General features: G+C 40.6%; 6 protein-coding genes across 6 annotated transcripts; 3 read left to right on the top strand and 3 right to left on the bottom strand.

Annotated features, from left to right (window-relative positions):
- Positions 1–2,253: 2,253 nt before the first annotated feature.
- LOC137194646 (histone H2A-like) lies at positions 2,254–3,067 on the bottom strand. Its single transcript, XM_067606745.1, has one exon. It carries the CDS (start codon positions 2,986–2,988, stop codon positions 2,605–2,607), a length of 384 nt encoding a protein of 127 aa, XP_067462846.1. The 5' UTR covers positions 2,989–3,067; the 3' UTR covers positions 2,254–2,604.
- Positions 3,068–3,273: 206 nt separating this feature from the next.
- On the top strand, positions 3,274–4,219 carry LOC137194644 (histone H3). Its single transcript, XM_067606743.1, has one exon. It carries the CDS (start codon positions 3,354–3,356, stop codon positions 3,762–3,764), a length of 411 nt encoding a protein of 136 aa, XP_067462844.1. The 5' UTR covers positions 3,274–3,353; the 3' UTR covers positions 3,765–4,219.
- Positions 4,220–5,874: 1,655 nt separating this feature from the next.
- On the top strand, positions 5,875–8,256 carry LOC137194641 (tripartite motif-containing protein 16-like). Its single transcript, XM_067606741.1, has one exon. It carries the CDS (start codon positions 5,933–5,935, stop codon positions 7,601–7,603), a length of 1,671 nt encoding a protein of 556 aa, XP_067462842.1. The 5' UTR covers positions 5,875–5,932; the 3' UTR covers positions 7,604–8,256.
- A 2,160-nt stretch (positions 8,257–10,416) lies between these two features.
- LOC137194649 (histone H2B 3-like) lies at positions 10,417–10,846 on the bottom strand. Its single transcript, XM_067606747.1, has one exon. The coding sequence runs from the start codon at positions 10,829–10,831 to the stop codon at positions 10,463–10,465; it is 369 nt and encodes a 122-aa protein (XP_067462848.1). The 5' UTR covers positions 10,832–10,846; the 3' UTR covers positions 10,417–10,462.
- A 1,037-nt stretch (positions 10,847–11,883) lies between these two features.
- On the bottom strand, positions 11,884–12,289 carry LOC137194653 (histone H4). The gene has a single exon (XM_067606751.1). The coding sequence runs from the start codon at positions 12,246–12,248 to the stop codon at positions 11,937–11,939; it is 312 nt and encodes a 103-aa protein (XP_067462852.1). The 5' UTR covers positions 12,249–12,289; the 3' UTR covers positions 11,884–11,936.
- An 8,543-nt stretch (positions 12,290–20,832) lies between these two features.
- Positions 20,833–23,166, top strand: LOC137194640 (tripartite motif-containing protein 16-like). Its single transcript, XM_067606739.1, has one exon. It carries the CDS (start codon positions 20,902–20,904, stop codon positions 22,549–22,551), a length of 1,650 nt encoding a protein of 549 aa, XP_067462840.1. The 5' UTR covers positions 20,833–20,901; the 3' UTR covers positions 22,552–23,166.
- Positions 23,167–23,684: the final 518 nt, after the last annotated feature.

The raw sequence follows: 23,684 nt of genomic DNA, 5'->3' as shown, positions 1-23,684 counted from the left end.
TTTTTTTTTATTGAACAAAGTGTACTTATGTTAAAAAAAGAATATAAATATTTATTGACATGAAGTCAGTTTAGTGGGAATGGGAGCTCTTTTGTTCCTCTCAGTACCTCCTCTTATAGGAGGTTATATGTTGAAATGATAAATGACTGCAGTTATTAATATGGTATCAACTCAATAATATTCATAGTCGCCTGAACAATAGAACAAGTGGAGCAAATTCATCCCTGTTATTCGATTAACAGGAGCAAAATTATGGTTTTGCTACCCTACTTTTTGTCTTTTAAAAAAAAACTCATCATGCAGTCACCGCAATCAGGTGATCATATTTAAGCAGCCTATGATCATTTTACTATTTTCAGCAGCTGACAGAAACAAGTCATAAAAATCAGAGATTTCTGGACCCTTTGAGTTGGTTCAGTCGAACCGTCGCTGATCGATCAGAGCAGACTGAGCACAGTGACAGACAGACAGAGAGGAGCTTTTCCTCACAGAAGTGTGTGAATTAACAAACACTCAAATGTTCAGCGGTAGAAAGTGACTTATTTACACTCCTACAGACTAATTTGCTTTAGTTTAAGTTTCAGTCAGACTTTGGATGGAATTATTTTTAATTACGAGGACGCATCGCTCAGTTTAATGATCTCTGCTTTCATCTCGCCCCTCCATGCTGTGCTTCCTTATAATTATTCTCTTAATTTCTCAATCAGGCTAAATGAGAGGCGCAAGTTTACTCTAAGGCAGGGATGTCAAACTCAAATACACAGTGGGCCAAAATTTAAAACTCGGACAAAGTCGCGGGCCAACATTGATATTTATTGAAAAAATCTTCCTCCAGATATAACAATGAACCTTGTACCATGCATTGATTTTAATCCCAAAAGTTCCTCCGTAACACACAGATTTGAGTCCACTCCACGGATGAAGACTGACAGCTGGGCAGTATCAGATGTGTCGCTGCTCTCATCCACAGCGAGGGAGAATGCAATGAAATCTTTTCCCTTTTCCATCAGCTGGTCATATAGATTGGTGGCAAGATCACATGTGCGATCAGCTACCGTGTTTCTGCTCAGGCTCACATTTGAAAATGCTTGCTTTTTCTCTGGGCACATGAGGTCACAATCTTTCATCATACACTTTTTCACAAACTCTCCCTCATTGAAGGGCCGGGCTGATTTTGCGATATCTGCTGCCACAATAAAACTAGCCTTTACAGCAGCCTCACTTTGTGATATGGCTTTTTTGAACATAGTCTGTTGTGAAGCCAAACTTCTTTTCATCTACTCTACTTTCTGGCACCTTTTGAGCAAAAGTAAACTTCTGAGTTGTGCATTGAAATAGTCCTTGATTTGAGATAATATAGGTTAAAATTATCTGCTTTTGAAGTTATCATTATTCATTCCTGTATAACATTAAATATGAAATTCTTCTAATAATCATTTCCTGTCCCGATCCACCCAGTTATAAACTTCTTGATGCATTCTTGGTTTTCATAGAACCCTCAATCTATCTAATCCAGACTAGTGCAAGTGGCTGTTTCTTGACTTAATCCAAGAGGTCAGGAGGTGTAGAAATGCAGGAAATTTGTTTTAAATCACATTTTTCTTCTGTTTGTTATTTCAAACACATCTGCCCTTGTGTGTTTCAAATGCTTTTACAGTTTTGAAGGGGTTACTGAAATGTAATTCCTTGTTGATGCAGGTATAATTATAGTTATAGGCTGAAACTAATTTTTAAAGCAATCCTAAATGAATTCTGCTTTTACCTTTATAGAAGAGAACACTGTTGACAGCAATGAATAACTGCCATCATTTATACACAATACTGATCCAATATGTGCCTGATTTTATATGTTGCATATGTGTGTAATATATCAACATTACATATCCATAACTAAAGGAAAACTACCAAATCTAAAGGGAACATCGGTGTTTCACAAATTATGAATACATCACCAGAATTATGTGGGGAAAAAGGAAAGAAAGTGTTATTTTCATTTTTGGCTTTCAGGCCAGTGAAATACAAGGGGCTATGGGGCCAATAAAACTATGATTTACTGGCCAAGTGGACCAGTTGGGGAAAAATGTTACACTGGATCCTGCATTTTCTGTTAACTCAGTGTCATACTGAATGTCACAGTTTTTTTTCAGGATGACAGAACTGTAAATGAATTATCATTATGATAATTGCATTATGATTTATATGTTGGATGAACAGATAAATCAAAAAGGCTTCCTCTTAATGTGTCTTACAGCAAAGACCCTCAAAATGTTTAACATGATTATGACTGTGTAGATGTCATACAGGCTAATATATAGATTAATCATTGTTAAATGGTAAGTATGATTTCTACAACTATAGACTATATTATCTTCTTTACATTAACATTAATTGCTGATATTTTTATGGCAACACAACCAACATCATGATTTCAATGCAGTTAACATATATTGTAACACTGAACATCAATACTTTGATACATTGTGAACATAATTTATGTCTTAACAACAGTATCACAGAGATATGAGGATCTGTGTTCTTTATCAGGAGTGTGTGGCTCTTAAAAGAGCCTTTGCTTGGTTTCCAGCAGTCAGCCAGGCACCAGATTTACTTCTTGGCGGGCTTCTCGGTCTTCTTGGGCAACAAGACAGCCTGGATGTTGGGCAGCACGCCGCCCTGAGCGATGGTCACTCCGCCCAGCAGTTTGTTGAGCTCCTCGTCGTTGCGGACAGCCAGCTGCAGGTGACGGGGGATGATCCTGGTCTTCTTGTTGTCGCGAGCAGCGTTTCCAGCCAGCTCCAGGATCTCAGCGGTCAGGTACTCCAGCACAGCCGCCAGGTAGACGGGGGCGCCGGCACCCACACGCTCCGCATAGTTGCCTTTGCGCAGCAGCCTGTGAACACGGCCGACTGGGAACTGGAGCCCGGCACGAGAAGAGCGGGTCTTTGCCTTAGCACGGGCTTTGCCTCCGGTTTTGCCGCGTCCACTCATGATTACGGTCACTTTCTAGAGTCTGTACTCAAAGAAACTGTGGCGCAAACATACCAAACCCTCCTTTATATGTCGACGGAGCAGGCGGGGGGCTGATGTCCCACCCACCACAAAAGAGGCTTCCAGCACAGCAGCAGAGGGAGACCCGCTCTCATTTTGGCGGACTTTTTCAAACGACTCATGTCCAATAAGCAGCGGAGGTTCGGGCTCCTGTAGGCGGTGCTGAGCTCCAGGAGGAGCCGCTCACCAATCAGGACCCGGAGGTCTGAAGCAGCGTCACACTTACACAGCCGCTCCGACACTTTAAGAGCAGCGTGTCTCCTCTTCTCGCTACTAATTTCTCCTGATTAGAGAAAGAAGAAGAGATGGCAAGAACCAAGCAGACCGCCCGTAAATCTACCGGAGGCAAAGCCCCCAGAAAGCAGCTGGCCACCAAGGCTGCCCGTAAGAGCGCCCCGGCCACCGGCGGCGTCAAGAAGCCTCACCGTTACAGGCCCGGTACCGTGGCTCTCAGAGAGATCCGTCGCTACCAGAAATCCACCGAGCTGCTGATCCGCAAGCTGCCCTTTCAGCGCCTGGTCAGAGAAATCGCTCAGGATTTCAAGACCGACCTGCGCTTCCAGAGCTCCGCTGTCATGGCTCTGCAGGAGGCCAGCGAGGCTTACCTGGTCGGCCTGTTCGAGGACACCAACCTGTGCGCCATCCACGCCAAGAGGGTCACCATCATGCCCAAAGACATCCAGCTGGCCCGTCGTATCCGTGGAGAGAGAGCTTAAACTGTCTTCTGCTCCACTAACCAATAACGGCTCTTTTAAGAGCCACATCACTCTCACTAAAGAACTGCTTCCTCTGCTGTCTGTGCACCAACATTTTATTTTATTTCTCATGCATCAAATTTAACTTGTATCATGTTTTGGTGCTATCAGTCCCTGCAAATGCTAAGCTGAATGTTGAGACATTTCTAATGTGGTAATGTTGTCTCCATCATACTGCAAACTTGGACGCTTTTTAAAAACCATGGCCCTAGTAACCCCATAAACATGCATTTTAACTTAAACTTTAATTGTGGCTAGAGTCTCACAGTACAACACACTGTTCATTACGCCAATATATTCACATTAATGGTATTTCCAAGTGGCAGCTAAAACTGAAAAAGATTGTAGAGGTTTAAGTGAAGTCAGGGATGGCCTAATCTAAAACTCATCAAAAATGAGAAATCACCGATGGTTAGATAATATCGGATATAGGATACAATTACAGCTACATCACATTTGATATAAACCTCATAAACAAGGTTGCTTCTGCTTCTTCTTCTGCATGTGGATTCAACGAGCGGCAATACGGACAACGCCACTCTGCCATTGCAACCTACACTGTCGTCAGAGATGGGATTACATCCTTAGTGATAAGAATTAAAATAGAGAATGAATTGAAAAAGTTTATAAAGTTAAGCTCTATTCCCGTTCTCATGCACGGGAACATTGTATGTATTTTCAAGACATAGTGCAGGATGTCTCAGACACATTTTGAACGGGCTCTACAGTTCATCAGATCAACTTCAGTTCAACTCAAAATTTTAATCTCCAGATATTCTGCGCGTGAGGTGTTTATGGAACATCGGTAAATTGTAGCGTCTAACGATAGCCTGCAGGTGAGGCATTCAGGGAACACTGATAAATTGTAGAGTCTACTGATAGCCTGTATCTCAGGCGTTTAGAGAGCATCGGTAAATCGTAGCGTCTACCAATAGTCTGCATAAGTGGCATTTAGGGGACAGGCACAACTCTCTCTAGGTATCGAGAAATCATCCCGTTCTGAACAGGCACATTTTGAATGGGCACTGCACTAGTTAACTAAATTCTCATCTCTGACCGGACGTCTGTGGTAATTCACCTGTTCTGAATCAGATAGGCCCACATAGCAAAATAATTTACAATGAGAGAATAATATAACGTCTGTTGTGAAACTCTTAAGATTGATGTTATTGAGTTACTCTGGTAACATTAAAAAATATATTCAGGGCAAAATTAAGAAAAACTTTTTTATATGGACTGTTTGCCAGTATTGGGTCCAGCTACTGAATTTCAGTTTACCATGGTGTGTTTGGGTTGTTTTTATGAGTTTCCCTTTACAAAGATGCTTTTGTGTAAAAAAAACACTGATTAATTAAACTTAGATCCTTTACCGGTATGATGAGAAGTCATTACAGTCTCCAGTTTAACTGCAGAGCCAAATAATCCTGTGAGTTCATGTCCTGTGGGATTCAGAGCTGCAACAACATAACTTATTTTTTGTCTTTTTGTATTGTTTTTAAGTCTAACATTTGAATTAATATTTGAATATGGCTTCTATTTAATTATCTTAAAACAGTTCAGAGTTTAAAATGCTAAAAGGTCTTAAACCAAATACTCTTTTATCACATTTTGGGAATTTTATTATTTTACAACAGTGTTTGATGTCTTCATTCTTTATCCGTTGTGTTTAAATTTTGCATTTAATAAAAGGTTGAATTGAGCTGGATTTTAGGAGAATACAGGAATTCAGAGAAATGAGGAGCCACCTGTAGATCGTTCCCAAAGTCCCAAGATTACTTTGCCACAAAAAAGCAGATGACGAGTGTTTTCAAATGAGACACAAACTTCATTGTAAATAAAGGGTTAAACACACAGTATCTCTCTCAAACTGATCCTCTTCCTGGAATGAATCATAGCTTGATAACTCCTCCCTCTTCTTCCTGCTCTCAAACACAACAAGCTCCACTCTGTCCACATATTTCCTTGTTCCCTCCCCTTCAGATCTACAGTTTGAAGATGGGTGTAACCAACATGTAAAAGAGCTGCAGCCTCCATTCACTGCAGAAACACATGCTGTTTAGATCAGGGCTCAAACTAGTTTCACTTCTCAGAAAGTGAAACTCAGACAGTCATTGTCACTGAGAGGTGAAATGGCGCAGCAAGGAGCTCAGCTGGACGGAGAAAAATTCTGCTGTTCGATCTGTCTGGATCTACTGAAGGATCCGGTGACTATTCCCTGTGGACACAGCTACTGCATGAACTGTATTAAAGGTTTCTGGGATGAAGAAAATGAGAAGAAAATCTACAGCTGCCCTCAGTGCAGACAGACCTTCACACCGAGGCCTGTCCTGGTGAAAAACACCATGTTAGCAGATTTAATGGAGGAGCTGAAGAAGACTGGACTCCAAGCTGCTCCTGCTGATCACTGCTATGCTGGACCTGAAGATGTGGCCTGTGATGTCTGCACTGGGAGGAAGATGAAAGCCCTCAAGTCCTGTCTGGTGTGTCTGATCTCTTACTGTGAGAAACACCTCCAGCTTCACTACAATGTAGGTCAATTAAAAAAACACAAGCTGGTCGACCCCTCCAAGAAGCTCCAGGAGAACATCTGCTCTCGTCATGATGAGGTGATGAAGATGTTCTGCCGTACTGATCAGCTGTGTATCTGTTATCTCTGCCCTGTGGATGAACATAAAGGCCACGACACAGTCTCAGCTGCAGCAGAAAGGACTGAGAGGCAGAGAGAGCTCGAGGTGAGTCGACAAAACATCCAGCAGAGAATCCAGGACAGAGAGGAAGATGTGAAGCTGCTTCAACAGGAGGTGGAGGCCGTCAGTCGCTCTGCTGATAAAGCAGTGGAGGACAGTGAGAAGATCTTCACTGAGCTGATCCGTCTCATCCAGAAAAGAAGCTCTGATGTGAAGCAGCAGATCAGATCCCAGCAGGAAACTGAAGTGAGTCGAGTCAAAGAGCTTCAGGAGAAGCTGGAGCAGGAGATCACTGAGCTGAAGAGGAAAGACGCTGAACTGAAGCAGTTCTCACACACAGAGGATCACAACCAGTTTCTACACAACTACCCCTCACTGTCACAACTCAGTGAACCTACAGACTCATCCAGCATCAATATCCGTCCTCTGAGCTACTTTGAGGATGTGACAGCAGCTGTGTCAGAGCTCAGAGATCAACTACAGGACATCCTGAGGGAGAAATGGACAAACATCTCACTGGCAGTGACTGATGTGGACGTTTTACTGCCACAACCAGAACCCAAGACCAGAGCTGAGTTCTTAAAATATTCATGTGAAATCACACTGGATCCAAACACAGCAAACACATATCTGTTATTATCTGAGGAGAACAGAAAAGCAACATTCATGAGTCAACAACAGTCTTATTCTAGTCACCCGGATAGATTCACTACATGTTGTCAGGTCCTGAGCAGAGCGAGTCTGACTGAACGTTGTTACTGGGAGGTGGAGTGGAGAGGGAGAGGAGTTTGTGTAGCAGTTGCATACAAGAATATCAGCAGAACAGGGAATAAATGTGGATTTGGACGCAATGACAAATCTTGGGCTTTTGATTGTTACATTAACAGTTATTCATGTTTTTACAACAATGTCTCAACTCCCGTCTCAGGTCCTCGTTCCTCCAGACTAGGAGTGTATCTGGATCACAGAGCAGGTATTCTGTCCTTCTACAGCGTCTCTGAAACCATGACTCTCCTCCACAGAGTCCAGACCACATTCACTCAGCCTCTCTATGCTGGACTTTGGCTTTGCTATTTTTATGGAGACACAGCTGAGTTCTGTAAACTCAAATAGACAGAAGTCATTTCAGATTTCATGTGTCAGATTCTGTTGTAATTCTTCATTTTGTTTGTCTCCATTGTTTCTGAGAGGTCGTTGCTGTGATGTTTCTGAACTGCACAGAGATCAGCTGTCAATCAAACTGGAATTGTCAACACCTTTTTTTGTTTTCTTTTTTTTTTGTTGTTGTTGAGTTTCTTTAAATGTCACTTTTTTCCTGTGTTTTTATCCATGGAGGTTATCACTGCTCATGAAGATGTTTTTAACCTTTACTGACATTTCTTCAGATGAAATGAAATGTAAACTTGTCTTTGTTCTAAATGTTAGATTCTTGTATTGATGTATCTGTATGATGTTGTTTCTCTTCCACTTCAACATCTTAAACAGAGAAAACACCAGACCTTCTTTTATTTATTTTCTTATCATTTTGTAAATGTGTAAAGAAATGTGTTATAAAACTAATTATCTTGACAATAATCCATAAATTAATCATTATTATGTTCTTGTACATAGCTGACATTCTGGGTTAAACTAACTGATTGTGTGGATGAAGTGAATCTGAACATGAAATCATTGAACAAGAGTCATTTAACAGACTTTACTGATTGGATGTGTGAACAATCTGAAGCTTTACAGAATAAATAAAGCAGTTTACTTTCAAGAATGAACAGAGTATTTTCTTCTGTCTTTATTTCAGGATCTCATTTAAAGCTTCTGGAGAAAATGTGAAACTAATATGAGAGTTTATTTGAGGCAGAAGAATGTTTGTCAGTCACTTTCAACTTTCAACTTTCTTCACAAAAACCGTTTTGTCACAGAGAAATGAGCAGAGTTTTCTATCACTTGTTGCTTTTAACAAACTGAGATTTTATTTGAACCTTCAGTCAATAAAGAGGATTTTGTATTCAGGCCTGAAAAACTGAAGAAATATTGAGGATTAATTTGGATGTGAAGACATTTTGATGACTTCTGACACACATAAGACAACAGATATTATGTAATCATAAACTTGAGGTAATTTAATTAGTTTTTATTAATTAGTTCTTATGTTGATTTTCATGAAGATGAAAGTTCAGAATGAGGCTGTCATGTTGGTTCAGTGTTTAGCTCTGTCACCTCACAGTCAGACGCTTCTGGGTTGTAAAGTTTTAATCCAGACTTGATTCAAACTTCTTGTGACTCATTTTGTTCGTGGTTTAATCTCTCAATCCACAAAACTGCCTGCTGTGCTGAAGACTTTCTGTTATTTTTGTTTAATTGTCAACAAAGAAATGCATCTAAAACTGTCATGATTAGTGTTTCTGACAACTGTGATTGATTTATTGCACCATCACAGGTAAAGTTACTCCACTTTTTCTAGTCCAGAAATAATTTAGGAATCATTTTATCATAATGATAATACACATATGAAAAACTGCATTCAGTCTAATCAGAATATAAATTAGAAGAACTTGACATGTTCATTCTAGTTTTAAGCTATTAAGAGTTCATAATAGATGTTTGGTGACGATTTGTGTTGTTTGTAAGTTTTCTTAGACAAGCAGTTACTAACTAACCAACTAACTAACTAACTAATGACTTATATCAGTCTCACACTATTAACCAGTATGTATGACATGATACATTTTTCTAATCAACATTTTTAATCAGCCTAAAAAGATGCTGTTAACTGAATTTGTAGACAAACTGAGTTAAGGAGCTTTAACCTCCTCTACATCCCTGGTTAGCAGGATGAAGGCGCCCTCCTGTGTCCTGAATCAATTTTCAGTTTTCAGTTAACCTGCTGTGATGTTCACTGCAGGAAGACATGTAAAAACTTCACTGAGCCTTTGGCAGCCATGATTGTACTAAACTATTATGATGTGTAATGTGCATAGCAGTATTATTTGCTGTTGTTTCACGTGCTGTATATTCATTTTATGTTTGTCTCAGAACAACACACTCATCGTCATACACCTTTAAATATTTCAACAATAAAGGCTCAAGTTTGTTTTTTTTTAATTTATCTCAACGATGAACAAAAAACATTGTATATTTATGTCAAAATATATTTTATCTTGTCACTTGTATGTTTCTATTTAATATATTTAATTATCCCTTGCTCCTTTTTATTTCTACAGTATGTTCATGTCTTGTTTCTGGTTTCTTTGCCTCCGTTTTTATTCCGTCATTAACATCCACAGAAACACAAGCACAAGGGTTAGACACAATAATGTTGACATAACGACTATTTGATATGTTTGATTTTCCAGACTGCTTCTCTTGTTCTGTCAAGTTATTTTGAAAACTCACACATCAAAGTGTCATTTTCCAGATACTTTTTCTATCCCACAGAAGCTGCTGCCTGGACTTGAGCCTGATATGACCTGTATGGCCTCATCATCAAAATACTTTCCAGCTTGTATCTTTGTCATGACATCATTTGACTGTGCAGGTCAGCTGTGGATGTGGCTACTGTGACTGCATGCTCACTGTGAACCAAACACATTAGTTTATATTGTATTATTGTTATATGATCTAAGCTGTGTATTAAACATGTGAACTGATATATGTAAGGGAACATTTGCTTCTTAAATAAAAAACACGGGTCAGTGGGAGGATTAGTTTCAAATTTATAGGAAATTTTAAACTTTTTGGCACTTAAGAATTCAGTCAAGCCTCTCAATGACCTTCCTAACAGACAACACTTGTACTGAGAAATACTGGTAATGCTTTATATAGAAATAAGATTCATTCGTTTGTGCTTTGTTTAGTACAGTCACGATGTAGCCTAAAGTCAAAGAAACTGATCACATTTTGAGGGAATCAAGCTCTCAGGTGAAGGTGTGGGTGGTCCTGAAAAGGACCTTTGAGTTGTTGGTACAAACAGCAGATTTACTTGGAGCTGGTGTACTTGGTGACGGCCTTGGTGCCCTCAGACACGGCGTGTTTGGCCAGCTCACCGGGCAGCAGCAGGCGGACGGCGGTCTGGATCTCCCTGGAGGTGATGGTGGAGCGCTTGTTGTAGTGAGCAAGGCGGGAAGCCTCACCGGCGATGCGCTCAAAGATGTCCCCAACAAAGGAGTTCATGATGCCCATGGCCTTGGAGGAGATGCCGGTGTCGGGGTGGACCTGTTTCAACACCTTGTACACGTAGATGGCGTAGCTCTCCTTCCTGGTCTTTCTCTTCTTCTTGCCGGTCTTGGTGGCTTTAGACACGGCCTTCTTGGACCCTTTCTTCGGGGCCTTAACTGGATCAGGCATGGTTAGTTCGCTGGATTTTCTCAAACGAATAACTCCAACAGCTTCAAACAGCCTCTATATATCCATCTGATGCAAACTTTACTGCGCCGTTGCTCATACAGGATTGGTTGAATTCTTGTGAGTGAGACTGAGCATGCGCAACACAAACACCGCCCAACCTTTGATGAACAATCTGACCGCCTTTTTACTTAGAGAGCTGCCCACCTCATCTGAAGAGTCTCCACTGTTTATAATATAATATACTGTCCAAAAATCCTTAACTATAGTGAAATAAACATATTGTATTTAGGTTTAGCATTCCACAAGCTGATATGTTTTACTGATCTATGATAAAACATTAAAAGATCCGTGGATTTATTTAATCAGTCTGTAATCCACAATTTTTGGTGCTATTCCCTCTGAAATAATAATACTTTTCAAAAATAATGTTAGATGAATTTTATTGATTCTCCCATTTTGGACCCAACTGACACATGAAGATCATGTTTCTCTGCTCCACAAGAAGACTAACAGTGATTCCTTCAGTCTAATAATAACCATTAATACTTACAAAATATGTCTTATCTTTATTGTGAGCTGGGAGTTTTTAACACAAGTTTCAGGAAGTGTTGTTCAAATCATTTTATACACAACATGGATGTAAGGTTATTTACTTATCCTGAAGTTATGAAATACAATCCATTGTTTGAGATTAGTATAGTGCACGCTTCAATTTTTCTTTTTCTTGATAAAAGAAGCATTACATACAAGTGTAAAACTGAATATAAATGTGTGCAATAGAACTTCTTTCTATCCCCATTTAGTATAAGAGGGTGTTATCAGAACTTCATCTAAGAAAAAAAAAAAAAAAAATACCTATAATTTTCAGGCATTGGCAATTAGATAAACTAATTAAGCCTCTACTGCTTATATACTGTATCTCCCCTTTACAGTGAGCTTGAACACAAGTTGCAGTAAATGTTCAAATAATAGAGACCATTATGTGGTTTCATTTACAGTAATATGTCAATGTATAACCTATCACACAAAAGGACAGCTCTTGAGAGGAGGTGGGTGGCTCTTAAAAGAGCCTTTGTGTTTTGAGATCAGTAGGTCAGGATCACGTTTAACCTCCGAAGCCGTACAGAGTGCGTCCCTGCCTCTTCAGAGCATAAACCACATCCATGGCGGTCACGGTCTTCCTCTTGGCATGCTCGGTGTAGGTGACGGCATCACGGATCACATTCTCCAGGAACACCTTCAACACTCCGCGGGTCTCTTCGTAGATCAGACCGGAGATACGCTTCACACCGCCACGGCGAGCCAGACGGCGGATGGCGGGCTTGGTGATTCCCTGGATGTTATCACGGAGGACTTTACGGTGACGCTTAGCGCCTCCTTTACCGAGTCCCTTACCGCCTTTGCCTCTACCACTCATTTTCACAAGCCTTCTTTTAGATACGCTAAAAGTCGAATGTGATGCATCTAGTTAGAACTTCTCTATTTAAAGCCTGTCTGCGGACGTAAAAGAGGACTGGTGGCGCGGATTTTTTTTTTTTTGCTGGGCGGTGCCAAATTCAGCAGCTCAGCCCACCTAGTTTTTCCAAAGCAGACTGACCTCTTCCTTCCTTTTTCGTTGTTTTTTCCTCCATTTTGTATCTTTTTCTGAGATATTCGGCAGGTTAACCTGACAGTTAACATTCTGCTGTTGGTTGGAAACAGACCCTCAGCTGTAGTATTTGTATTGTTCTTGCTGGACATGAAAGGAAGCTGAATGTGACGATCCTCTCATATCATACTATATAATATAGTTTGCTATACAAATGATTGTAGAAAACCATAAAGGCAAACCTACATGCTGTGGATTTTGGCCTCCATCATTTTGATCTTTTAACAGCCAGTATGAACAGGAGGAATGAACAGCGAGGAAACCGTGAACTCTTCCTTTAACTGTTCAAACAGAGGCTCTGGATTCCTCTTGAGCTCTTTAGGTCCATTCAGTAATCCATCCATGGTGTTTATTGAAGAAATGCTTTTGTGTCAATTTCCTGACAAACAACTACCAAAGGTGTATGGTCTGAAGAGGCAGAGATGCATCCTGTACGGCTTCAGAGGTTAACTTCATCTGATCATTACAACAAACCAAAGTTCCTTTTAAGGGCCGTACACTTACTCTAAAAGAGCTTTTACATCCAGTAATCAAATGTGCTTCAAATGTGTTTTAAAATGGATATATCTTAAATGTTAAAATGTTAAATGCTGATAAATATACAGACTACAATAACCATGTTGTTATATTAGTCTATTGATACAGAGACACAAAATAACATTTGGTCCTAAAACCACACTGATAGATCAAAATAATTTGTTTCTGGAAGTTACACCGCAGAGCTGCACACATCATAGTAAAAACCTGACTTGCTTTTCATGTGAAAATGATCATAATATCAAAGTTATTGTAATAATCACTGGAGATGATGAAATGCTTTGAAGGCTGAGTTCATCGGATGGATTTGAGTCCTTTATTTCTCTGGTTGCACATCTGATTCTAGATTTCAACACTATAAACAAGTGAGCAGCAGTGATTTAGGTTCCTCATGTCAATGTTGAATTTGTAATTCAATTCAATTCAATTTTATTTATATATTGTCAAATTACAACAAAAGTCATCTAAGGGCACCTTTCACACAGAGCAGGTCTAGACTGCACTCTTTAATTTACAGAGACCCAACAATTCCCCCATGAGCAAGCACTCGGCGACAGCAGTAAGGAAAAACTCCCCTTTAACAGAAAGAAACCTCAAGCAGGACCAGAGTCTAGGTGGGCGGCCATCTGCTTTGAGCAGTATAATCAAACATAAATCCCATGTTTTAGTGGATTTATTATTTTAAATGATCTGTTTAGATGATGGGGAGCGGAATGGAGTCTATGCAGTTCACAGTTCCACAAAGTCTTGAATATGACTCAACAATAGGAAATGTAACATTAAAGGAGTTATGAATTTCATTTATACTTATTTATTGATTCCATTTATGTTTTTATATGAACCTGTTAATCCTGCCTGTCAGCAGAACAACAACTCAGTTAATCATTGCTAATACATTAATAAATAAGTCAGTGTCAGACACTAACAGTACTTTTAGGGACGAGACAGTCCTGAACAGAACTAGTGACTTTTGTTTTTTGTTTTCCAGCAGAGGAACTAAATTAATCTCTCTACAGTCGTCTGAATCACACCAACACTAAGAAAAAATATTCTCAAAACATTCAACAATTAATTGGCAAAATAAGGTTTGAAGGGGTTTTTGAGGCTTTGCCCCATTTTCTAAAATATAATATATATTATTTACATGTTTAACAAAAGGGGAAAATATATTTTGACATATACTGACATATCAACAGTGCTGCTTTATTAAAATTCACTTAATGTATGTCCCCTGTTTAATCTCATAGGGCCTGAGGCCCATATGTTATTTTTTGCACTGGCCCCAAGAAAGCTTTTGATATTACACGTTTTTTCTAATCAAAAGGTTTTATATGGATGTCAATGCCATTTTTTTTCTCTGTAAAAAGGCTTCTTTTAACTCTGAAGAAGTCGTAACCTGAATGTCAGTGAAAGTCCGTCAGTAGAACAGACAAAATAACTGTAACTGAAATACTGCAGCAAAGCAAAACTGAACCATAGTTATTTTCTTCAATTAGTGTAATAATGCACTTTTTATCACACTCCCACAGACAGAATATGGATGTATATATATTTTAATTAGTACATTCAGTAAGGGATAATCAACGAGTAGCTGTGTGGTTTTAAGACTCGTTGCCTTTGCGCAGCAGCCTGTGAACACGGCCGACTGGGAACTGGAGCCCGGCACAAGAGGAGCGGGTCTTTGCCTTAGCGCGGGCTTTGCCTCCGGTTTTACCGCGTCCACTCATGATTACGGTTACTTTGTGTGGTGTAACTGGTCACACATTCTTCAGCTGTCCAGATTCATATGTCAACAAGGCCAGATCACAGCAGTAGTGACATCGCAGCCAGCCAGCCAACAATTTGCATTGTAAGTAACTATTTCAGTACCCTACACTACAGAAGTGGCACCTAATGTGGGGCCCAAACATAAAATTGAATATTGAGTTAAGTGAAAGAGTTAAAGCTGCTACCTCATTGCTTCTTTGTATTGATTATCTTTGTTGGATTTTGAGGTGACACTACTTTAAATATGGTCTGCAATGTTGAAATGTTTTGCGTACTGCTGGGGCTTGCTTTTGTGGTAAAATTTTGATTGTTGTGCTGAATGACTTTTGATGCTACTATGTGATTATTTCACCTGTAACTTCATTCATTACTCACACGTCACATCATGTCTAATCAGCAGCCCATGCCTGTGTCACCATCAATTTCCCTTGACATAGAAGCTCCTGATATCCAAACCCCTGCAAGAACTTATGGTGCAGGCAGTGCTTTTAGTGCACACTTACAGCCGTACTTCCCCACACCATATTTGCCTCAAGTAGGGACACATGATGCCCATGGCCATTCCATCTTTTTTCCTCACCTGGGAAATTCACAATCGGTCAATCAGTCCCCTGCTTGGGAAACAGAAGCCGTGAAGACCTTGCCTGATCCAGGAGGAGGTCCCTTAACTCTTACTGCTTCCTCCCCGTATTCAATGTTTCAGTCCCAATGTGAACTTCCAGGAGTAATCCCTACTCCAGCCCCTGATTTAAATAAAATTGCAGCAAAGACCTCGGATGGTTGGGACCGAATACATAAAGCAATAGAAGCACAAGGTCCAAAAAAAGAGCTGAACGAGGGTGTCAAAGAGAGTCAGACTTCCTCTAGTAAATACTTTCCAGCTCTTGCAGATCAAATCAGTGCAAATCATCGCCAACTGATGTCAAAGATTTTATCTCATAAGGAAAGTATGGAAACTGAAATGGATAAGATAGTGAAGGGAATCAAAATGGTGGTGGAAGAGGAACTGAAAAATTCTGAAACCTCCCTTCTGTCGGAAATCTGCATTATGGTGGAGCAACTTCAAGTGGAACTTTAAAGAGCTCTAATGTTTTCACACAGATGCTCAAGAAAGTAACCACCAGATATTCCAAACAGTTGAACAAAATAGCACTGAAATAACAAAATTGACCACAACTCTTGGACAGAAAACTGCCTTGCTGGACAAAAAAAACTTGAATTTCTTATGGTGGAAGCTAAATCTACCTCTCCTCCTTCAAGCTCTAGCCCTTTTTCAGGGGACAAACCATCACCACTTGCAGCTACAACCCAAGCTGTAATAAAAAGTGATCATATCAAGTTAACTTTTCCTACATACGGAAGACCTACTGATGATCCTGACCCTCTCAGCTATTTGTCAAAATGCCATGACTTTCTTGCCCTTCATCCCTTATCTGATGTGGATATTCTTGCCACTTTCAGAGCTGTACTCCAGGGAACTGCTTGCGACTGGTGGGGAATAGCTTGATCAAAGGTAACTACCTGGAGTGAGTTTGAAACTGTTTTTGTAGCAGCTTTCCTTGCAGAAGATTATGAGGATGAGTTAGCTGAAGGGGTGCGAACCAGAAAACAACACACAAATGCAACCATCATTGACTTTGCTTTCTCGTATAGAGCTCTCTGTAAAAGATGGAAACCCTCTCTCACAGAAGCAAACATCATCAAAATGATTCTGAAAAACATCAAACCTCTTTTGGCTAGTCAGCTCAGGGGTCAAGTAGACAGTGTTGAAGATTTAGTGTGCCTTGGCCAACTAGTAAAAGACCATGAATAGCAGCTTACATACAATTTGAGAATGGGTGTTAAAAATACTAACCCCTTTCTTAAAAATACAAACCCAGGTCAACTTGTTGAAAAGGCCAGACCCCCTGTTTTGTGCTGGAGATGCAAAGGAAACCACCCTCCTGGTTCCTGCCCACATTACAGTTCCCCTGACACTTCCACTAATCCTCACGGGCAGCGGGTACCCAAGCAACCGCCATGGATACAAAAATCAAAGGGGCTGCCCAGAAATGGTTCTGTGTCACTAGTAAAATCTAAAAAATCTGGTAAGCAGACACTTCAACGAGTGCAGGGAACATCAAATGATGCAAACACAGAGACTGTTAGCCATCCACTTGGTACCTCCTCTAGTCCCCAACAACTAATTGTACCAATTTCCATAGGTACAGGGTGTGGGAAAGCCATAGTTGACACAGGAGCCAGTTACATTCTCATTCATACCTCTGGATGGAATTGAAGGGGTCAAAGGATGACCAACAATGGACAGAAGGTCCCTTGTATCTGGCCGATGGTGAGGCAGCTACTCACATTAGATGGGGAAACCTCTCCTTGGATCTTCAAGGGAAAGTGTCCACTCTACTTGTAGCTGTGTTGGGACCAAAAGCTCTAGCCTATAGCATTGTTCTTGGCCTAAATTTCATTTCTAGTGTTGGAATGATAATCAATATGGCTGATAAAGAATATAACTTTAAGTCCAACCCCTCTGTTACTTATCTATTCCAGCCGGGTAGTGCCCACTTCCCACAGAAAAGAGAACCTGGAGAAAAAATAAAAATCCAAATGACAAAGGGAAATCCAGTTGAATTTCCGGAAATCCGTCACTTCAGTGGTGGGCTGTGATCCTCCAGAACCCACATGTATGAGAGAAGCCACTGTCAGCCATTCTCTTTCTTTTACCAGTTCTGAATCTTTCACTAATCAGCTCCGTTCCACCTCCCATCCTCCCTTTGGAGCCTGTGCAAATGGGAGTGAAAGATTACATTGATGTTGTGGTGCATGATGCTCATCTGCAAGATAGAGACAAGAAACAGTTAGGATATGTCCTTGAGTCTAACCCACGTCTGTACTAATCAGCCTGAAAAAAACGATGTTTTGCAGCTGTCACAAACCGGCTCAATGAATGTGACAGAGAGGGGTAGCAAGTCAGGTTCAGGTGCCAATTATTTGTTTTATTTGAAATTAAAACAAACATAACTATATACAAAAGGCATGAGGTGTGGAGAGTAACTGCATCAGTTGTGTATGTAGTGTGTGGATGAGTGAGATGTGTATATGTTTCTGTTGAACGCAAAAGAAAAATACCAAAACAAACCAAAACCAGGAGAGATGTGGATCTTAGGGGAGAGAGAGAGACAATGGATGAGAGTGGTATTTATAGCCTTGGTGGAGACCTATCCAGGTGTCCCTGCATTACCTTAACGACCCTCACTGACTGCCGACTCCTGCAGAAAGTGGCCAGGTAAACCACTGCGGGCAGAAAGGGAGGGGTCATAACACAGCACACATCTATACCACGAACTGTGTGCTAATCAAACAAAGGCCATATTGGATGTCACCTGTTAAGCAAGCCCTTTGTGGAAGAACAACTGGGAGAGATGCTTGCTGCTGGTGTTGTTGAACCCTCCCATTCAGGATGGGCATCTCCTGTAGTTCTACCACCAAAGAAAGATGGGGGTCATAAATTCTGTGTAGATTTTTGGAAAGTCAATGCTATCACTGAAATCAATGCATACCCTCTCCCAAACATTAATGAAATCCTTGAATCCTTTTCTGGAGCAACAGTTTTTTCCACCATTGTTTTAAATAATGGATACTGGCAAGTGCCCATGGATCCAGCCAGCAAAGCAAAAATGGCATTTATTATTCACTGTGGATTATATCATTTCAATGCTATGCCCTTTGGACTCAAGAATGCACCAGCCACCTTCCAAAGGCTAATGGAGACAGTCTGCAGACTGTCATGGATCGTCTCTGCAAGGCCAATCTGACTGTTAACCTCAAGAAGTCTAGATTCTGTCTGGAAGAAATCCGATTTCTTGGACACATTGTCTCAGGGAAAGGGGTCAGTGCAGATCCTGACAAAGTTGAGTCAATTCGGTCCTATCCAGTGCCAACAAATCTCGAGGAAGTTCAGCAGTTCTTGTGGCTGGCGGGCTGGTGTCACAAATTTGTGCCAGACTTCTCAAAAGTTGCTCAGCCCTTAAATGACCTAAAAAAGAAAGGAAGACCTTTCATCTGGAGCCAAACCTGTGAGCATGCCTTTGATCAGTTGAAGTTTAGTTTGAGCTCTCCACTTGTCCTGGGTCACCCAAATCCAAACCTTCCCTTCTTAGTCTATACTGATGCGAGTGATACAGGTCTGGGAGCTGTGCTTACTCAGAGAACGGACAATGGAACTGAAGATGTTCTTGCCTATGCAAGTAAAACCCTAAACCAAGCTGAAAGGAATTACTTGATAACAGAAAAAGAGTGCCTTGTAGTCATTGGGGCACTAGAAAAATGGCAACACTACCTCGAAACAAAGCTATTCACTGTCATTACAGATCACTCTTCCTTAAAGTGGGTTCTCCCATCAACAAAAACCACAAGTCGCTTGACTTGTTCAACGGTTCAACTTCATCGTGGAATACCGGAAGGGAAAATTAAACAGTGCTCTTGATGCCCTTTCAAGAATTCACTCTAATGTTAGATGTTGCCTGTTCTCTAAAAATATGGATGGGAATATTCCTGTCTCCAACAACATAAAGACCATAACGTAGAGCAAATTATTAAACAGCTAGCTGAAGGAGATAAAAAATGGACACAGAATTTTGTCATCCTGGAAGACAGAGTATATCACCAAACCAAAAAGTAAGAAAACCAGTTCCACTATAGGCTCTACATTCCCCGTATAGTCTAGTTCAACAGATACTTGTGAGCTATCATGAAAACCCTCTAAGTGGACACGCTTTAAAATGTACTTTAAAATGTATTGCCATGAACTCTGCTGTTCAAGAAACCACGGGGGTAACACCTGCCGGCCAAAAAGTGGAACGGTACCTATCATGTGGTTCAACAACTTGGACCCCTAAACTACCAAGTTGTTTTGGAGGATACAGGTCTGGATGTAAGGACAGTGCATGTCTGCAACCTTAAACGTTTCTACCTTAGTGCAGAGGACCTGGAGCACATGGAAAAACATAAAATAGACCTGCTACAGGAAAGCTCAGAAGAAGATGATTTCTTAGGGTTTTAGATTTGTAATCTAATGGAAAATATGCAAATCACTGAGCTACCAGAAAGCATGGTCTTGTCAAGGGGGGAAGGGTGTGGCAGAAAAGGGGATGAGGGGATAGAGCAGTACAGCCCTTTGTATCCTAGAAGTACAAGGAAAGGGAGTGGTGCAGGAGAGGGAGAGGAGATAAATGAGACACACCTGTGAGCTCTGAAAAAGGGGAAAACTGACAATGCAGCATGGAGGAGAGCTGAGAGGAGTGAGAGTGAAAGGGAGGAAAGAAATCAGTAAACTTTAGCTATTTTCTGGACATCCCACCTAACCTCTTAAAATGAAAATAGTGAACTACATAAAAAGATAGTAGAAATAGTAAAAGAAAAACAGTCAGGACCACAGTGAACAATCCCAGTCTGATGGAGCAGTGCTGATCCCCGGAGCATGTCTGGGAGGAAAGTTTGCCTGTCTTCCCTAGGATATGCTTGGAGGCTGTTCCCTGACTGGGTTGGATCTGCAGAAACAGAAGCTTCTATTTAATTATCTTAAAACAGTTCAGAATTTAAAATGCTAAAAGGTCTTAGACCAAATATTATTTGGTCACATGTCGGGAATTTTATTATTTTACAACAGTGTTTGATGTCTTCATGTTGTTTAAAATGTTTTATTTAAGAAAAGTTTAATTGAGCTGGATTTTAGGAAAATACAGGAATTCAGAGAATTGAGGAGCCATCTGTAGATCTCTCCCAAATTCCCAAGATTACTTTGCCACCAGAAAGCAGGTGACCAGTGTTTTCAAATGAGACATGATCTTCATTGTAAATAAAGTGCTCTTCTTCCTGGAATGAATCATAGCTTGATAACTCCTCCCTCTTCTTCCTGCTCTCAAACACAACAAGCTCCAGTCTGTCTATATATGTCCTTGTTCCCTCCCCTTCAGATCTACAGTTTGAAGATGGTTGTAACCAATATGTAAAAGAGCTGCAGCCTCCATTTACTGCAGAAACACATGCTGTTTAGATCAAAGCTCAAACTAGTTTCACCTCTCAGAAAGTGAAACTCTGATAGTCATTTCCGCTGAGAAGTGAAATGGCGCAGCAAGGTGCTCAGATGAACGGAGCAAAATTCTGCTGTTCAATTTGTCTGAATCTACTGAAGGATCCGGTGGCTATTCCCTGTGGACACAGCTACTGCATGAGCTGTATTAAAGGTTTCTGGGATGGAGAAGATAAAAAGAAAATCCACATCTGCCCCCAGTGCAGACAGACCTTCACACCGAGGCCTGTCCTGGTGAAAAACACCATGTTAGCAGATTTAGTGGAGGAGCTGAAGAAGACTGGACTCCAATCTGCTCCTGCTGATCACTGCTATGCTGGACCTGAAGATGTGGCCTGTGATGTCTGCACTGGGAGGAAGATGAAAGCTCTCAAGTCCTGTCTGGTGTGTCTGGTTTCTTATTGTGAGAAACACCTCCAACCTCATTATGAATCCGTTGCATTTGAAAAACACAAGCTGGTCGACCCCTCCAAGAAGCTCCAGGAGAACATCTGCTGTCATCATGGTGAGGTGATGAAGATGTTCTGCCGTACTGATCAGCAGAGTATCTGTTATCTCTGCTCTTTAGATGAACATAAAGGCCACAACATAGTCTCAGCCGCAGTAGAAAGGACTGAGAGGCAGAGAGAGCTCGAGGTGAGTCGACAAAACATCCAGCAGAGAATCCAGGACAGAGAGAAAGATGTGAAGCTGCTTCAACAGGAGGTGGAGGCCGTCAGTCGCTCTGCTGATAAAGCAGTGGAGGACAGTGAGAAGATCTTCACTGAGCTGATCCGTCTCATCCAGAAAAGAAGCTCTGATGTGAAGCAGCAGATCAGATCCCAGCAGGAAACTGAAGTGAGTCGAGTCAAAGAGCTTCAGGAGAAGCTGGAGCAGGAGATCACTGAGCTGAAGAGGAAAGACGCTGAACTGAAGCAGCTCTCACACACAGAGGATCACAACCAGTTTCTACACAACTACCCCTCACTGTCACAACTCAGTGAACCTACAGACTCATCCAGCATCAATATCCGTCCTCTGAACTACTTTGAGGATGTGACAGCAGCTGTGTCAGAACTCAGGGATAAACTACAGGACATCCTGAGGGAGAAATGGACAAACATCTCACTGACAATGAGTCTGTCACAACCAGAGCCAAAGACCAGAGCTGAGTTCTTAAAATATTCATGTGAAATCACAATGGATCCAAACACAGCATTCACAAATCTGTTATTATCTGAGGGGAACAGAAAAGCAATGCCAACAGGTCTACAATCTTATTCTAGTCACCCAGACAGATTCACTCGATGGTGTCAGGTCCTGAGTAGAGAGAGTCTGACTGGATGTTGTTACTGGGAGGTGGAGTTGAGAGGTGAACAAGTTTATGTAGCAGTCGCATACAAGAATATCAGCAGAACAGGAGATGAATCAAAATGTGGACACAATGACAAATCTTGGGCTTTAGATTGTTACACTAACGGTTATAATTTTGTGTTCAACAATGTCTCAACTTCAGTCTCAGGTCCTCGTTCCTCCAGAGTAGGAGTGTATCTGGATCACAGAGCAGGTATTCTGTCCTTCTACAGCGTCTCTAAAACCATGACCCTCCTCCACAGAGTCCAGACCACATTCACTCAGCCTCTCTATGCTGGACTTTGGTTTAATTATATTGGAGACACAGCTGAATTCTGTAAACTCAAATAGACAGAAATCATTTTAGACTTAATGTGTCAGATTCTGTTGTAATTCTTCATTTTGTTTGTCTCTATTTTTTCTGAGAGGTCATTGCTGTGGTGTTTCTGAACTGCACAGAGATCAGCTGTCAATCAAACCGGGATTCTTTTCATTTGATGTTCCGTTGATGTTTTGATTTTCTTTAAATCTCATTTTTTCCTATGTTTTTAGCAATGGAGACTAACACTGCTCATAACAATATTTTTTACCTTTACTGACATTTCTTCAGATGAAAATGTAAAATTCTCTTTGTTCTAAATTTTACTTTCATGTTTGTATTGATGTATTTGTGTGCTGTTGTTTCTCTTCCACTTCAGCATCTTAAACAGAGAAAACACCAGACCATTCATCACTTTGTAAATGTATAAAGCCATGTGATATGAAACTGTAATTATCATGATAATAATCAATAAAGAGATCATTCTCTTTTTTTTGTACATAGCTGACATTCTGGGTTAAACTGAGTGTGTGGATGAAGTGAATCTGAATATGAAATCATTGAACAAGAGTCATTTAACAGACTTTACTGATTGGATGTGTGAACAAATTGAAGCTTTACAGAATAAATAAAGCAGTTCATTTTCAAAAATAAACAGTATTTTCTTTTGTCTTCATTTCAGAATCTCATTTAAAGTTTCTGGAGAAAATGTGAAACTAATATGAGAGTTTATTTGAGGCAGTTTTCCTCCTGAAACACCACAAAGTACAGAGTTCATGTTTAGAGCAGAAGACCTCCACTAAATCCCTGGTTAGCAGGATGAAGGCGCCATCTTGTGTCCTGCATCGGTTTTCAGATTTCAGTTGTTATCCTGTTGTGATGTTCACTGCAGGAAGACATGTAGCTGAGCCTTTGGTAGCCATGATTGTACTAAACTATTATGATGTGTGGTGAATGGTGAGACAAGGAGCTGTATGAGATGCAAGTGTTACCAATAAAGCCTTGGTGTGCATGTTATCTTTATTAGTAAAGTTAAATATCATATTCTTGTAAAATCTACTGTTAGAGCTCACAGTTATTATGCATCTCAATTTCTCTTTATGCTGTGCATAGTAATAATGGAAGATAATTTACATTATTATTAGGGATGCACGATATTATCGGC

The sequence above is a fragment of the Thunnus thynnus genome, chromosome 12 (genome assembly GCF_963924715.1).
Source record: "Thunnus thynnus chromosome 12, fThuThy2.1, whole genome shotgun sequence".
NCBI lineage: Eukaryota > Metazoa > Chordata > Actinopteri > Scombriformes > Scombridae > Thunnus > Thunnus thynnus.
This window is presented reverse-complemented; position numbering and strand designations above follow the sequence as displayed.